We start from the raw sequence: 14,914 nt of genomic DNA, 5'->3' as shown, positions 1-14,914 counted from the left end.
GCAGGTCGTGCAAGGCCATATGGGCTGGGGAAATCCCACTTTTATCGTAAAGGAGGTGAGAGCTCTGGAGGGTGGCGGGCAGAAGGACGGGATGTGTCTCAGGTTATACCAGGGTAACCTTACTTCCACCTCTTGGGGCTGTCGCAGGGATTAAATGAGCGCGCTTGCAGAGTGCGCTCTCGGGCGCGTTCAGCTGTCCCGCTCCTTTTTTGTGATCCGTTTTTCCCGCTCTACAATCCAGCCCCCCGCAGACCGCCCAGCCTCCTTGGGGAGCGCGCAGCTGGCCCTGGCAGGGCCTGGACACCTGGGGCCGGGCCCCCCTCTCGGCACCCCGCGGTGTCGCCTTCCTGGGCGGCTCGGGTTCCTGGATCCCCTTACCCGGGCAGCTCGGCTGTCGCGCCCTGGGCCGGGGGAGGGGAGGCGGCAGGAAGCAGCGGATCCGGCGGTGGCGGAGGCGGTGGCCCGGGTCGCCTAGCTCCTCCGGCCATGGAGAGCGCAGCGGCCCGCGAGGCCCGAGGGGCCGAGGCCCCGCGCCAGCCCGCGCCCTCGCCCGCGCCCTCCGAGCCCCCCGCTGCGCCCCGCGCCCGCCCGCGCCTCGTCTTCCGCACGCAGCTGGCTCATGGCAGCCCCACAGGCAAGATCGAGGGTTTCACCAACGTCCGAGAGCTCTACGCCAAGATCGCCGAGGCCTTCGGGATCGCGCCCACCGAGGTGAGGACCGCGGACCCCCAGCGCCCGAGGCCCGCCGGGCGGACCCAGGGGTAAGGGTGGAGCTTGGACCGCGGGACTCGGGGCCCGGGATCTCCGAGACGCACCACTCAGATCCAAGGGTGCCCATACACTGGGGACGCCCCGTTTGCGCGGCCTGCACCAAAGATGAGCAGGTCTAAGGGGTTAGTGAGACCCTAGATCGTCCGGGAACTCACTCCACCCACCCAGCTAAGGTGGATGCCTGCCCTCGGGGGAGCGCTTCTGTGGCTCCTGGGCGCGGCTGGAGGCTGGGGTTCCAGGCGGCACCTTTCCAGGCGATACGTCGGAGGCAGCCTGGGTTACAGGCTGGGCTGCAGAGCGGTGCGCCTTGCAGCCCCCAGGGGGCGCCAGCGGATGCAGAATGGCCGGGAAAAGATGGTGGGGGAGGGGGATCAGGGCACCAAGGGGTTGGAACTGGAGGTCTTGGGGTGGGGAAGGAGGTTTCTTCCTACTCATCCTGCTCCTCATTCTGGGGGCCTGTCTCCTCACCCCCGACCCCTGAAGATCCTGTGGGCTGGGCTCCTAGGCACCAGGTGACTGGGCCAGTGTCGGTGCTTTTTGTGCCTCGGTTTCCCTGTCAGGCCCATGAGCCCATCCCCCCCCCCCCCCCCAATCCCCGCCCGTGGTTCTGCGCAGACAGTGGGGAGTGAGCGCTGTCATTAATTCTAAGCTCCCCCGCCCCTTGGGCAGATCTTATTCTGCACCCTGAACAGCCACAAAGTGGACATGCAGAAGCTCCTGGGCGGCCAGATAGGCCTGGAGGACTTCATCTTCGCGCACGTGCGCGGCGAGACCAAGGAGGTGGAGGTCACGAAGACGGAGGATGCGCTGGGGCTGACGATCACGGACAACGGGGCGGGCTACGCCTTCATCAAGGTGCGCACGGTGTGGGGGGCGACTTAGCCACTGCCCCTCTCTGGTCTAAGTGGGTTCTGCGGGGGTGGCCCCTGGAGTGACTCTGGGTCCCTGCAGAGGATCAAGGAGGGCAGCATCATCAACAGGATCGAAGCCGTGTGTGTGGGCGACAGCATCGAGGCCATCAACGACCACTCCATCGTCGGCTGCCGCCACTACGAGGTCGCCAAGATGCTCCGTGAGCTGCCCAAGGCCCAGCCCTTCACCCTGCGCCTGGTGCAGCCCAAGAGAGCCTTCGGTGAGGGCCACCTGTGGCCGTGGGGACAGGCGGTGCGGGGCGCTCTTGGGGAAGTGGGTTCTCTGGATGCGGGGACAGTGGAGGATGGGGGGATGGGGTAGGATGGAAGGTTCTAGATGCCTCTGGTGACAGGACAGGGAACAGGCAGGTCGTCTCTATACTGTTACAGTCTGTCTTGGGGGATGGGGGAGTTTGGGAAGATGGAGAAAGGATGAGGAGGTGTTTAGATCTATTTTGTCACTTGGTGGGAGCTTTTAAAGTGCTGCTTTAAAGCTATGAATGTAAGGGGGCCTTTGAAGGATAAGAAAGTTCTAGCAAGTCTCAGCTGGTGGGTTCCCAGTGTTTACAAAGAGTGGATCCGTCCAGAACACGGGCCCCTCCACCACTCTGTCCCCTCCAGACATGATCAGCCAGAGGAGCCGGAGCAGCAAATGCCCCGTGGAAGCAAAAGTGACCAGCGGGCGGGAGACCCTGCGGCTTCGTTCTGGGGGGGCTGCCACAGTAGAGGAAGTGGTGAGTGAAGGGGAGAGGGGCCTTCAGGGACTCTTACACCTACAGCTCTAACTCTGAGTCAGCGTGACCTAGGCTAAGACCTCCTTCACACAGTGCCAGTTTCCCCACCTGCAAAATGGGTCATCAGGTGAGGCAGGGCAATGGCAGTTGTACAGAAGCATTGGCACATGAGTCCCAGCCTGCTGGTACCCAAGGGGTGGAGCCTGGGAGGGGGCTGGGCTGGAGGGATGTGTGGTTCTGACCATCTGCTTTGTCCCCCTACGCCCTAGCCCAGTGAATTTGAGGAGGAGGCCTCTCGGAAGGTGGATGACCTACTGGAGAGTTACATGGGCATTCGGGACCCAGAGCTGGGTAAGGGGCCAGGGTAAGCCGGTGGACCCTGGGGGGAGGCCAGCCCACTGGGAGGAGGTAGGGCCCCAAGGGGAAGTTGGGGTCCCAGAGCACTCTTACCCACTTTCCTTCCCACCCTGGCAGCGTCCACCATGGTGGAGACATCCAAGAAGACAGTGAGCGTTCAGGAGTTTGCACGCCGTTTAGACTCCGTCTTGGGCGAGTTCGCCTTCCCGGACGAGTTTGTGGTGGAGGTGTGGGCCGCCATCGGGGAGGCCAGGGAGGCCTGTGGCTAATTTGCTCCGGGGCTGAGCGCAGCCCCAGTCCGGAGCCCAGTCCCCTGCCCCAGCCCTGCAGGCTGGTTCCTGAAGCCCAGCCCTGCTCCAGAGCCCAGCCCAGATCTGAGACCCAGTCCCCCTCTAGAGCCCAGGTCATCTCTGAGACCAAGGTCACCTCTAGAGCCCATACCAGTTCTGAGACCAAGCCTAGTTATGAGACCAAGCCCTGCTCTAGACTCCAAGCCAGCTCTGAGGCCAAGTTCATCTCTAGAACTTCACCTGGTTCTGAGACTCAACCCAGCGCTAGAACCCAGGCAAGCTCCGAGACCAAGTTCAACTCTAGAATCCATACCAGTTCGGAGACCAAGCCCAGCTCTGAAACTAAACCCAGCTCTAGAACCAAGCTCAATTCTGAGACCAAGCCCAGCTCTGAGAGCAAGCTCTGTTCTAGGTCACAGGCCAGCTCTGAAGCTAAGTTCATCTCTAGAACACAATCTAGTTCTGAGACCCAACCTAGCTCCAGAACCCAGCCCAGTTCCAAAACTCAGCCCACCTCTAGAGCCCAGGACAGCTCAGAGGCCAATCCGAGCTTTGGCATTAAATCAAGTTCTGGAACCCAGACCAGTTTTAAGACCCAGCCCAGCTCTGTGACCAATGCCAGTATCGGAAGCCAGCCCGGCTCTATGACCAAGCCCTGCCATAAAACTCGACCTGACTCTGGAACTCAAGATAGTTCCATGATACTGCCAGACCCGGACACCCAGTGTAGTTCAGGAGCACCAGTTAGTTCTGAAACCCAGGTGAGATTTAAGAATCAGCCCAACTACAGAAGCCTCTCCAGCTTAGGATTCAAAGACAGCTCCCAAACTCAACCCTATTCACGAACCCAGACCAGCTCAGGAACCCAGGTGCATGTGGCAGCTCGGCCCAGATCCCAGCCCTGCTCTAAAACTCAGTTTCACTCAAGTATCCACCCTCATTCTGGGGCCCAGTCCAGCTCCAGCGATGAGTCCAGCTCAGAAACTGAGCCCAGCTCTAGATCCCAGCCTAGTGCTACGACCAGGCCCATCTCTAGAATTCAAACGAGCCCTGGAACCTCATCCATCTCTGAGGTAAGGCCTGTCTCCACAACCCAGCTTGATGCTGGACCCCACTCTCACTGCAGTACGAAGACCAGCTCTAGAACACCTTCCAACTCTGGGGCCCAGACCAGCTTCAAGGACTGGCCAATTTCCAGAGCTCAATCCAGATCAGGCACCCAACCCAGCTCTAGAAATCAACTCAGTTCCGGAGCACAGCCTGTCTCTGAAATCTCATCGAGCTCCAAAACACAGTCAGTTGCTGATACCGAGTTGAGTTCCAGAATCCAGGTAAACTCTAGTGCTGGGACCCAGACCAATGCAATAACAGACTTAAGCTCCACAACTCCGTCTAGCTCCAAGAGCAGGCCCAGCTCCAGGACCCAGGCCTGCATGGCTCAATCAACTTCTGGGACTCAGCTCATCTCGGAAACCCCCCAGGCCACCCCCCAAGGCAGCTCTGGTATTGGTCCAAACTTTGCAAAGCAGATCAGCTCCGCAACTCAGCTCATCTCTAGGGTCCAGGTCAGCTCTGAGACTCAACTCAACTCTGAAACCCCCACCAGCTCAAGAATACAGCCCAGTTCTGGAACCCACCTTAGTTCTAGAATCCAGCCTATTTCTGGAACTAAGCCCAACTTCAGAACCCAGACAAGTTCTGGAGCCCAGCTTGGTTCTGAGACCAAACCCAGTTCTGGGGCCCAGACCAGTGCAAGAATTCAACCCAGCTCTGGAGCTCAGCTCAGCTTTAGAACCCAGTCTAGCTCTGAGACCCGGCTTAGTGCTGAAACCCAGCTCAGCTCCAGAACCCAGCTTAGTACCAGGATTCAGTTTAGCTCTGAGAACCAGCCCAGCTCTGGAACCCAGACCAGTTCAAGAATGCAGCCCAGCTCTGAAGCCCATCTTAACTCCAAATGCAAGTCCAGCTCTGGCACCTGGCTTAGTTCTGAGTCTAAGCTCAGCTCCAGAACCCTACCCAGCTCTGAAACTCAGGCCAGTTCAGGAATACAGCCCAGCTCTGGAACCCAAACCAGTTCCAGAACCCAGACCAGTTTTGGAACCCAGCTCAGATCTGAGACTCAGCCCAGCTCAGACACCCAGCCCAGCTCTAGAACCCTGATCAGTGCAAGAATTCAGCCTAGCTCTGGAGCCCAGCTCAGTTCTAGAACCCAGTCCAGCTCTAGGATTCAGTTCAGCTCTGAGACTCAACCCAGTTCTGAAACTCAGGCCAGTTCAGGAATACAGCCCAGCTCTGGAACCCAAACCAGTTCCAGAACCCAGACCCGTTTTGGAACCCAGCTCAGATCTGAGACTCAGCCCAGCTCAGACACCCAGCCCAGCTCTGGAGCCCTGACCAGTGCAAGAATTCAGCCCAGCTCTGGAGCCCAGCTCAATTCCAGAACCCAGCCCAGCTCTAGGATTCAGGTCAGCTCTGAGAACCAGCCCAGTTCTGAAATCCAGACCAGTTTAAGAACTGAGCCCCACTCTGGAATCCACCATAGTTCTAGAACCCAGCTCAACTCTAGGAAGGGGCTTCGCCCACAGACCCCTGGCCTTGACCCTAGAACCCAGTCTGATCCCACTCCTCCAGCCCGACCTCAGCCCCCAGACCCACCACCAAGAGCCCCAACTCCGGCCCCCAGCAAAGTCTCTCAGCCTCAACCCCAGCCCGATGATCTGGTACGTGGAACCCAGGCCAATACCGGCAAAAGCCTACCGACACCCCACCTGGCCCCAAAGCCACAGGCCCCCTTGACTCGCCAGAAACCAGCCCTGTTACCTAAGCCCCAGGTGGGACCCCATAAGTCCACTCCACCTACCACATCTGTCACCCCTAGTTCTGCCTCCGGGGTGGCCCTCCTGCGGTCCCAGCTCCCTGAATCCCCAGCCCAGGAGCCTGCCCACTCCCCCATGCTCAGGGAGCCAGGAACTGCTCTGCAAGGGTCAGAGCCCCTCCCCCGCCACAAGGAGCTGTAGTTTAGGGGTGACCTCGTTTTGGCCCGCGATGGGCCCCATCCCCTCTCCTTCCCTTCCCAGCTCTGGTCCCCCAGAAATGGCAGGTGACCTCGTTCCCCCACAGGTCAGGGGAGGGAGAATGGAAACGGGCTTAGTTTCACTGGGCCTGGCTCTGGGAGGTGTAAGCAGATCCCGGGTCTGGGGAAGGGAAGGGGGAAAGGGGGGGCAGGGGTGGTTTGCTCTTCATGTACCTTGAGGGCTCATGGGGAATAAAGGCACATCCCACCCCTGCAGCCAGGTGTGTTGTATTTGAGGGAGGTTTGGGGAGAGCAGAGGCAGGGGCAGGCATGAGGGTCTGGGGGCTATCACAACACTGGGTGCTTCTTAAGCACCTACTATGTGCCAGGTGCTTTACTACGTGCCAAGTACTCACTGTGCGTGGGTTCGGGCATTCACACACACACGACATTCCTCAAAACCTCAGTCATTCGTTCACTCACTCAGTCTTCTTTCAGCTCCTATTGTGGGCCAAGTGCTGTTTGTTCAAGACGCTGGGAGTCTGAGTGTTAAGCGAATGAACAGCTAAGTGATAAGCTTATAAGGGAATGACTCCATCTAGAATGGAGGAAGCGGGCGTCACTCCATGGCCTTGTGTGTGTCTCCCACGCTTTTCCGCCTTGCAAAATGGGTTTAATACCAGAACCCTCTCTAGGGGCTCTACGGAGGATTCCAGAAAATTGGACTCAATAAGGAGGCGGGAGAGGAGCCAAACAAAACCCGGTCTCATCCTCTCTGCCCGATCCCGTCCTCTTCCCGGTTGCCACGGGGATGGATAACAATCCGATGCACCAAACTTCAACAAGTGACGACTGACTTCCAGACCCAAAGGAAAGAAAGCCGGGCTGAGGTCTATTTTGGCAAGAGAGGGGGCGTCCTGCCCGTTTATATTGAATCTTTTCTAGACAGCGCCTTCTCAGGTTGCGGTGTCAAAGGGGATCAAGTGTACCCCAGAGAATAGGTCATAGTCAGTGGTCGGAACCCCCCATTTCCTAAGGACTTCTGGAAGGGGAGGCTTACAAGTTTAATTGTCTCCAGATACCCTCCCTACACGCCCACTCGCCCATCCTGACGTTGGGAGGGGCCTGAGAGAAGAAAAAGGCCTTGGAAAGGGGGGTCAGGGAAGAGTTGGGGAGCCCCCAGGGCTGGCGGAAGACAGCTCACAATCCTGCCACTCAAACTCTGCTCATCCTGCACTCCCAGCTCCTGGACTTCAGAGCCGGCAGCGGTGACGGTCAGGGAGGACCGAGGTTGAATGGCCGCTGTCCTTCCGGAGCCACCGCTGCTGTCTCCCTGGCCCTAAGCCACGGTGGGCCTCCGGGTGAGCTGGGGCTGCAGGGAGAGCGACCGGGACCGGGCACTGAGGCCAGGGTGGAGGCGCCGGATCACCGCCCGGCGGAACAGGATGTACACCCAGGGGTCCAGGATCTGGTTCCAGGTGGCCACACGCAGGTAAATGAGCAGCTGTTTCTCCGTGGCTCGGGACAGCTGCCCGGCTGGGTTCATGTCTGGTGGGCTCCGCAGCACTGTCTGGGCGATGAAGACCTGCCAAAGGCCAGAGCAGTTACCCAGGAGCCAGGCCGCCTCCAGCCCTGCCCCTCCACCAGCACCTCTGGTCCCCGAAGGGCTAGGGCTGATCCTGTTGCTGCTTTGCTGCGTGGCTGTGGGAGAGCGGCCTGACTTCTCTGAGCCTCGGCGGGTGTGGCCACAGAACCAGCACTTCTCCTGCTCCTCTCCGGGCAGATTAAACGTAAAGTAAGGTTTGCAGGTGTGAACAGTTGGAATTACTGTTACAACCAGCATTGTTATTCTATTAAATAGTTTATAAGCATTTCATAATATATTATAAAACTATAGCATAAAATTGTATATAGCCTTAGCCGGTTTGGCTCAGATAGGGTGTTGGTCTGTGGACTGAAGGGTCCCAGGTTCAATTCCAGCTAAGGGCTCATGCCCGGGTTGCAGACTCAATCCACAGTAGGGGGCGTGCAGGAGGCAGCCGATCAATGATTCTCTCTCCTCATTGGTGTTTCTATCTCTTTCCCTCTCCCTTCCTCTCTGGAAAAAAATTGTATATAAAATAACCTATTTCATATTTTATTTTAAAGGATTTAATATAATTTATGTTTTATAAAATGTTATGACAAATAATTTTATATTAAAATTTTTATATCAAAATATTAGATTATTTTAATATATTTAATCAAATATTGAATTTACATTTAATATTACATAATATATCATGTTATTTACAATTATAATACAATAATTATCTGATAATATGTTGTTGATTATAATTATATAGTTATATATTAGTTAAAAATTTAGACATAATTATAATTATGTAATGATATATTATATAATATATAATTGATATAACTATTAAGTATTAATATATATTAATATATAGTTATATATTATAAGTACTTAACCATTATATAATATACAATATGTAATCATATATTATATAATTGATCTGATTAAGTATTCATTATAATACAATGTAATTAATTATAATGTATATATTTTATAATTAAAATTATATATTGTTAAATATAACTCACATTGTAGTAAATGCATTGTGTTAAAATTCTATTATATGAAAATCCTATTAAAATGGTTCCCTGCGCACTACTGTGTGCTGGGCAAGGCTGGGGGCGCTGCCGGGGACACGACAGCTAGCCCCGCCCCCATCTGGGGTCATCTGTGTCCTGCTCACGAGCTTCTCAAGGACGGGCGCCTCAGCGCTGGGACACGTGCCCACATTTTCTCGGGCGGATGAGAACCTGACACGCATTCGGGATGAACCGAGGCCCAGTCACCAAGGATGGCGGAAACCCAGGCAGACCCTGCACCGGCCACTCACCAGCAGCGGCATCCAGCAGACGCTGGCCACCACCATGATGCCCGTGAGCTGAGCCATCATCTCAACCTCGCAGTCCCGGGGGCGCTGCTGGGCGGCCTCCTGCCCGTGGTAGACGTGGCACAGGGTGGCCACGCTGATGGTGTTGAGCAGGAAGGACAGCCCCACCGAGAAGCTGCCCAGGAGCGCGAACAGCAGGCCGAAGGCCACGTCCCCGGGCTGGGGGCCCAGGGTGAGGAAGCACCAGGAGCCCGGGTACTGCACGGTGTAGCGGCCCAGGCCCAGCAAGGGCAGCAGGCCCAGCGCCAGCGCCGTGGCCCACACCAGCCCCACGATGGTCCAGGCGCGGCGCCGGGAGGCGGCCGCGGGGCGCGAGAAGGGCCGGGTGATCCCCAGGTAGCGCTCTGAGGCCATGGCGGCCCCCAGCAGCAGCGGGCACAGGCCGAAGAAGACCATGGCAACACCCATGAAGCGGCAGAGGCGACAGCTGGGGTCCACGGCGTGCCAGTCGAAGAGGATGGCGTGCTGGGATACCACGATGGCCCCGGTGATCAGCAGCCCCATGAAGTCAGTGAGGACCAGGCCACAGAGGAGGGTGAGGAAGGAGGATCTCACGGGCGAGCTGCCCTGCCGTGCGCCCGCCAGCACACTCAGGGCCAGCAGGTTGGAGGCCAGGCCCACGAGGCAGAAGGAGGCGGCGAACCAGGGAGAGGCGATCAGGCGCCGCTCCTCGATCGTGATGTTTGTTGGCCGGAAACAGGGGCCCAGAGCACTGTCATTGGGCCACATGGTGGCGGAGCAGAGTGCGGAGAGTCACCGCCCCATTGGGCTGAGGCTGTAGGTGCAGCTGGCGCTGGCCCTGGCACACCTGGTGGGGGCAGAGAGATGATGTGCTGGTGATTCATTCTGCATTTTAGTCAGAGTGGCCCTGGTGAACTCCTATACAACCTTCAATGCCCCAACTCAACCCCTCCTTAAGGATGCCTTTCCTGACTTATCTCACTCCGCACTCATAGGTTTTACTGCTACTAGCTCTGTCCTGCCCTAGCATCAGTGACCTTCAATGTGAGGACCTGTCCTCTGGGGGACACCAATTAGAATCTGTTGGGTCGAAGAGAAGGGCCGAGAAGCCCCAGGTCTGAACTCCAGCCCTGGCACCTATTGCGTGACCCCAAGCAGGTGGTTTCTTCTCTCTGAGCTTGTTTCCCTGCTAGTCTCCCACTCAAGCCCTTGGTGGACTGCGGCATCCAGGACAGATTTCAGCCACAGTGAGACAGGACGCATCCCGTGTGGAGAGGGAGGCTAGCTGTCGGCCAGAGCTCACTGGCTTTCGTACCAGCCCTGAGGTCAGCCTCGTGGGTCACCATTTCTCATGAATGCATGAGGGGAGGCCCCACCCCACTGGTCTTTTAGGGAGATCCTTCCTCACACAGGTTGAAAGTGTGTGGATTATTATTTTTTATTTCTTAATTTTTCGAAATCATGTGGATTCCCCCCCCCCTTCCCGCCCCCATTTCTTGGCATCGCTTTTATAGTAAGAAACACACCCAGACATCCAGTTTCATTCTGGGAACAAAAAACCAAATCATTTGGAGCGACAGGTCCCCAGGGATGGGCTATAAAAGGCAACGGAGGAACCTGTTAGCTGGTGTGGGGCTGGGGGAGAAACCACAGGAACATCTGGGCCTGGCTGATGCCCAGTGTGAGTAAACCAGCCAGATGTGGGGACGTCAAGTAGCAATAAAATGAGCACATTCAGGGGACTCTTTCCCCCTCCCCACGTGGGAGTCTGTACTTGTTCTTCAATAAATCTCCACCTTTGCTACACACACACACACAAAAGAGAGAACATTCAGAAAACAGCTCCCAGTTCCCAAAAAGGACACATCAGGGAAGATAGAAAGCCACATCCAGGTCCCCAGCCTTCTGCCCTAGGTACATCCCACAAGTCATCCTTGTGTTGGCAGTGAGGGGGCACCTGGCCGAGAGATCAGAGTGGGCCACGGTGGGGAGGCGGGATCGTGGGAGGAACAGGGACGGAGGATCCAGGCAGTTAAAGCTCATGAAAGTCCTTTGTTTTTGCCAAAGGGGCAAACAGGCATAGAGAGGTCAACTAACTTGTTCAAGGTCACCCAGCCCAGCCCAAGCTGATCTGAAATTTGAACTCCGGCCTCATTACCTATGTGTGTGTTAGGGATTCAAAATTCTGCCCATTCGATGGAAGCTGGTGCCAGGTGGGTGTGGGGGTTCACAATTATTATAATTTTCTCTAAGGAAGAAGTAAGATTTTCCAGAAAGTTGATCAGACCGGATTCAAACCCTGCCTTTGCTACATACCCTCTCACTGACCTTGGGCTCCCCATGTCCCCACTCCGAGCCTCAGTTTCCCTTCCTGTAAAATGAGGCTCATGGTGGAATGAGTGCACCTGGGTACAGGGCTTAGCACATTGTAGGTGCCCAGCAGGTGGTCACCAGCCTCACCCCCATCTCCATAACTGGTGCCTTGGCCCAGCCCCTCAGGCTCCACGGCTCCTTATCTCGTCTCATAAATTATCCAGCTCCTGACAGCTGCCCTGAGCTTCCCTCCCAGGCCGAGCGCCAAGGCCACCACCACGTTGGTGGTGGCGGGGCCTCACGGGGGGAAACTAAGGCCTGGGCGGTGGGGTGGGTGGAGGGTGTGCTTCCCATGGTGACCGGGGACCTCAGTCCTCCAGCCCGGGCCAGGGGTGTGCACTTTGCCATCTCAGATTTGACTTGAACTTGAATTCCTCCTGGGACGGCACTCCCTCCTCCCTCGAGAGCTGGTATGTGCCATTTCTAAACATTCCTGGGGACTTGGGCTGCGCCTGCGGCCCCTGCCCCGGCCTCTGCCTGGAATGACCGTCAGCCCCTCTTGTCCCCTTGTCCCCACTTCCCTGTGGGAGCTCCTGCACCACTCACTCACTCACTCACCCGGGACGCACACCCTGAGATCTCCTCATCTCTCCCAGGTCTGGGAACAAACCTGTGACCCAGAGCCCATGGCCTAGGGGAGACTGGAAACTGGCATGCCTCCCTTTGGCCACAGTCGGTGGTTTCCAGTCCCCCCTCAGAGGGGTTCAGGTGATAGCTGCCGGTCTCAGGTTTCCCAGGCAAGCAGGCCAGGAGAGGCACCTGGCAACGCCTCCCTTCCCTCCCACATTGGCCAGGAGAGCTGGCAGGGCCCCTAACTTATCGGGGATCGTTCCCATCCCGGCCCCAGGTCCAGAGCAACGCTGTGCGGTCCGTGGGGGAACTCCTCTCTCTCTGTGTGTCTCACGGGAGGCATGGACTTCAGAGTCCCATCCCAGATTTGCTGGACAAACCCAGGATTCCATGGCCCGACAGCGGGCAGGTTTAGGCTTTGAAGGGCCAGGGTTCTGGAATTTGAATGAGCGCCCAGTTCTGGAGCCTGGAAGGCCTCCAGAGTCTAGAATTCCAAGGGCTGAGGTTCCAGAACTCAGACAGGAGTTTGGCTGGGTCCTGGGTTCCAGAAATCTGTGTCTCCACAATTGGCTCCTTCCCGGAGGCTCCCCCTCTGCCCAATGGAACGTGATATTTTGGTTTTGCCCACCCCACTCCCCTTCTCCCGCCTCCATCAAGCCATCCTTCTCTCAAAAAACCCCTCTTCCACTCAACACCCCAAGCCCAGGCTTGTCCGGCCCGCCTGTCCCCGCGGCCTGGGCCCACCCGGCCTCCCGCAGGGATGATGCTGACCTCAGACAAGCTCAGATTGAAGTCCCCGATGGGCCACTGCCCCGCTGGGGGCTCAGTGTCGCCGAGCGTCAGTTTCCCCCTCTGTGAAACGGGAATAACAAGGACATCCACTTGCCGCTGGCAGTGTGGCTGCCGTTCACAGGCCTGCTTTGCTCCTGCCAAGGAGGCTTTGCTTCAGCTGTGCCCCCGCCTGGGTGCCCTTCCTGCACCTGGTCAGGAGGCACGCTGTGGGGTCAGAGCCTGCCTCCTGGCCAGGTGCACAGGGCAGCCAGGCAGGGGCCGACACTGCGTGTGACCTCGCGGGCCCCGCCCTCGGCTGTGTCCCACGCTTCCTGTGCTCTCACTGCTGAGGACGGGAGATCAAGGATGTCGCCCTTTGGCATGAACGTGCAGGGGCCAGGCCAGGCCCTGCACCCGTCAGCTCCAGCCCAGCCTGTACACCCACTGCCCACAGGGGACGCCTCCACACCCCTGTGCAGCCACAGACAGCCCTGCAGACACACCCCCAGAAAAGCCGTGCTCCATCAGTGCCCAGGCCCACCCCACCGCCCCTCACCACAGGCTCAGTTTCCGGGAACTTTTCCTGTTTGTGACACTAACCAGGCCCCCACCCCAGAGGGCGAGGGTGGGGACGCCACAGTCAGCTGGACGAGGTGGGAGCCAACCTCAGCCCAGACTCCCACGGCCCCTCAGCCTCACTTTCTTACTGGTAACTAGGTGTCCGCAACGTGCTCACCCACCGTCAGGGCTGCCTGGAGGGCCACAAGAGAGGGCGCGTGAGATGAGGGGAGGGACCCAGGCCATCTGGCCAGCGGCTAATGATGGACACAAGCGTTACCGTGGCCTGGCCCGCGTGGCTCAGTGGTTGAGCATCGACCTATGAACCAGGAGGTCTCGGTTTGATTGCCTGTCAGGGCACGTGCCTGGGTTGCAGGCTCCATCCGCAGTGTGGGGCGTGCAGGAGGCAGCTGATCAATGATTCTCTCTCATCATTGATGTTTCTAGCTCTCTATCCCTCTCCAATAAAAAAAGGAGTTACGGTACTGTGATCATAAGGACCCATCATGGCGTGCACACACGCAAACACCGGCTCCCAGCCACACCCTCCCAGCGCAGGATGCTGAGGCCCACACAGACCCAGAAACCACCCACAAGCACAGCCTCCACCACGTGGCCACACACCGACCAGGACGGGCTGCCGGTCCGGACCTGGTCTCATCGGTGCCCAGGACGCCCAGCCCCCGGCTGCTGTCACCCACAGCAGGGCAGGGCCCTGCAGGAAACACCCCGGCCACACCTGCCCACCCCAGGCCGCCCCCAACCTGCCCGGCCGCGTCCTCACCTGGCGATGACGAATGGATGACAGCGGGGGTCACTGTGCTGTCGGTCGGGAGCCAGAGCCCGCGGACGTGCGGGCGCTAGCCCGGGCCCCGGGCTCCTGGGGAAACCGAGGCACGGCGGAGGCGGGCCCGCAGAGGACTTGGGGGCTGCCACGGCGCCGGCGGCACAGGACGCCCCGCTGCGCGTGGTCCCCCCCGGGGCGGGAGGGGCGTCCTCGGGGCTGAGAATAGCCGGGGCGGGGGGCCCCCCCCGCTCTGCAGACCGCACGCCGCCGGTCTCTATCCTCGCCTCTCACCGTCTCTGTCTCTCGGTCCGTCGGTCTCTCACCGGCCCCGCCCCTCTGCAGTGGCCACACCCCTCAAGCCCGGGCTGGCTGATGGGGGTCAGCGGGAGCCCCCCAGCTCGCCCGGGAGACTGCGTAGCCCCTGGGGGAGGGACGCCGAGGCGCGCCGGCCCAGGGCGGGGGGTAGTAGCCGGCGGCCAGCACCCCGCCAGCCCAAGCCGGGCCCCTCCAGGAGCTCCTTGGGCATCGCTCACCGTCCGGGCAGCACCCGGGGCCGGAAGGGGGCGGGGCGGGGCGGCTTTCGGGCCAGACAGGGTGCTCCACAGGGTGCCTAGACCCCCACCCAGGGCCCCAGGGCTGTGAGCTGGGGAACCCACTGGGGTCAGGTCTGGCACCCAGTAGTGGGTCTGGGGTCCCTTCCAGGGCTGGGGGTTGGGGGTGCAGGGTGCTTAGAGGGGAGGGGCGACCTCTGAACTCTCCAGCCAGAAGCTGGGTGGGCAGCCTTCTGAGACAGGCCTTCCTGCAGCAGGTGAGCTGAGAGGGCGGTGGGTGACGAGGGGGAGGCATTTCCGGGGT

At 58.5% G+C, this 14,914-nt stretch overlaps 2 protein-coding genes across 4 annotated transcripts; one reads left to right on the top strand and one right to left on the bottom strand.

Annotated features, from left to right (window-relative positions):
* The first annotated feature begins 312 nt into the window (after positions 1–312).
* Positions 313–6,257, top strand: GIPC3 (GIPC PDZ domain containing family member 3). Of its 2 annotated transcripts, none has more exons than XM_079771485.1 (6): positions 313–711; positions 1,441–1,626; positions 1,723–1,903; positions 2,304–2,416; positions 2,686–2,780; positions 2,891–6,257. In XM_079771485.1, exons 1-6 carry the CDS (start codon positions 487–489, stop codon positions 6,078–6,080), a joined length of 3,990 nt encoding a protein of 1,329 aa, XP_079627611.1. In that variant the 5' UTR covers positions 313–486; the 3' UTR covers positions 6,081–6,257. The 2 variants fall into 2 exon arrangements, with proteins under 2 accessions (XP_079627611.1, XP_079627612.1); XM_079771486.1 differs by having other exon boundaries at positions 326–711; positions 2,686–2,767; positions 2,891–3,187.
* A 260-nt stretch (positions 6,258–6,517) lies between these two features.
* TBXA2R (thromboxane A2 receptor) lies at positions 6,518–14,619 on the bottom strand. Of its 2 annotated transcripts, none has more exons than XM_079773303.1 (3): positions 12,715–12,957; positions 8,983–9,847; positions 6,518–7,661 (listed from the first exon to the last, which is right to left on the bottom strand). In XM_079773303.1, the coding sequence occupies exons 2-3, from the start codon at positions 9,766–9,768 to the stop codon at positions 7,416–7,418; spliced, it is 1,032 nt and encodes a 343-aa protein (XP_079629429.1). In that variant the 5' UTR covers positions 9,769–9,847; positions 12,715–12,957; the 3' UTR covers positions 6,518–7,415. The 2 variants fall into 2 exon arrangements, with proteins under 2 accessions (XP_079629429.1, XP_079629428.1); XM_079773302.1 differs by lacking the exon at positions 12,715–12,957 and adding an exon at positions 14,057–14,619 and having other exon boundaries at positions 6,519–7,661.
* Positions 14,620–14,914: the final 295 nt, after the last annotated feature.

This window comes from Cnephaeus nilssonii, assembly GCF_951640355.1.
Source record: "Cnephaeus nilssonii genome assembly, chromosome: 5".
NCBI lineage: Eukaryota > Metazoa > Chordata > Mammalia > Chiroptera > Vespertilionidae > Cnephaeus > Cnephaeus nilssonii.
This window is presented reverse-complemented; position numbering and strand designations above follow the sequence as displayed.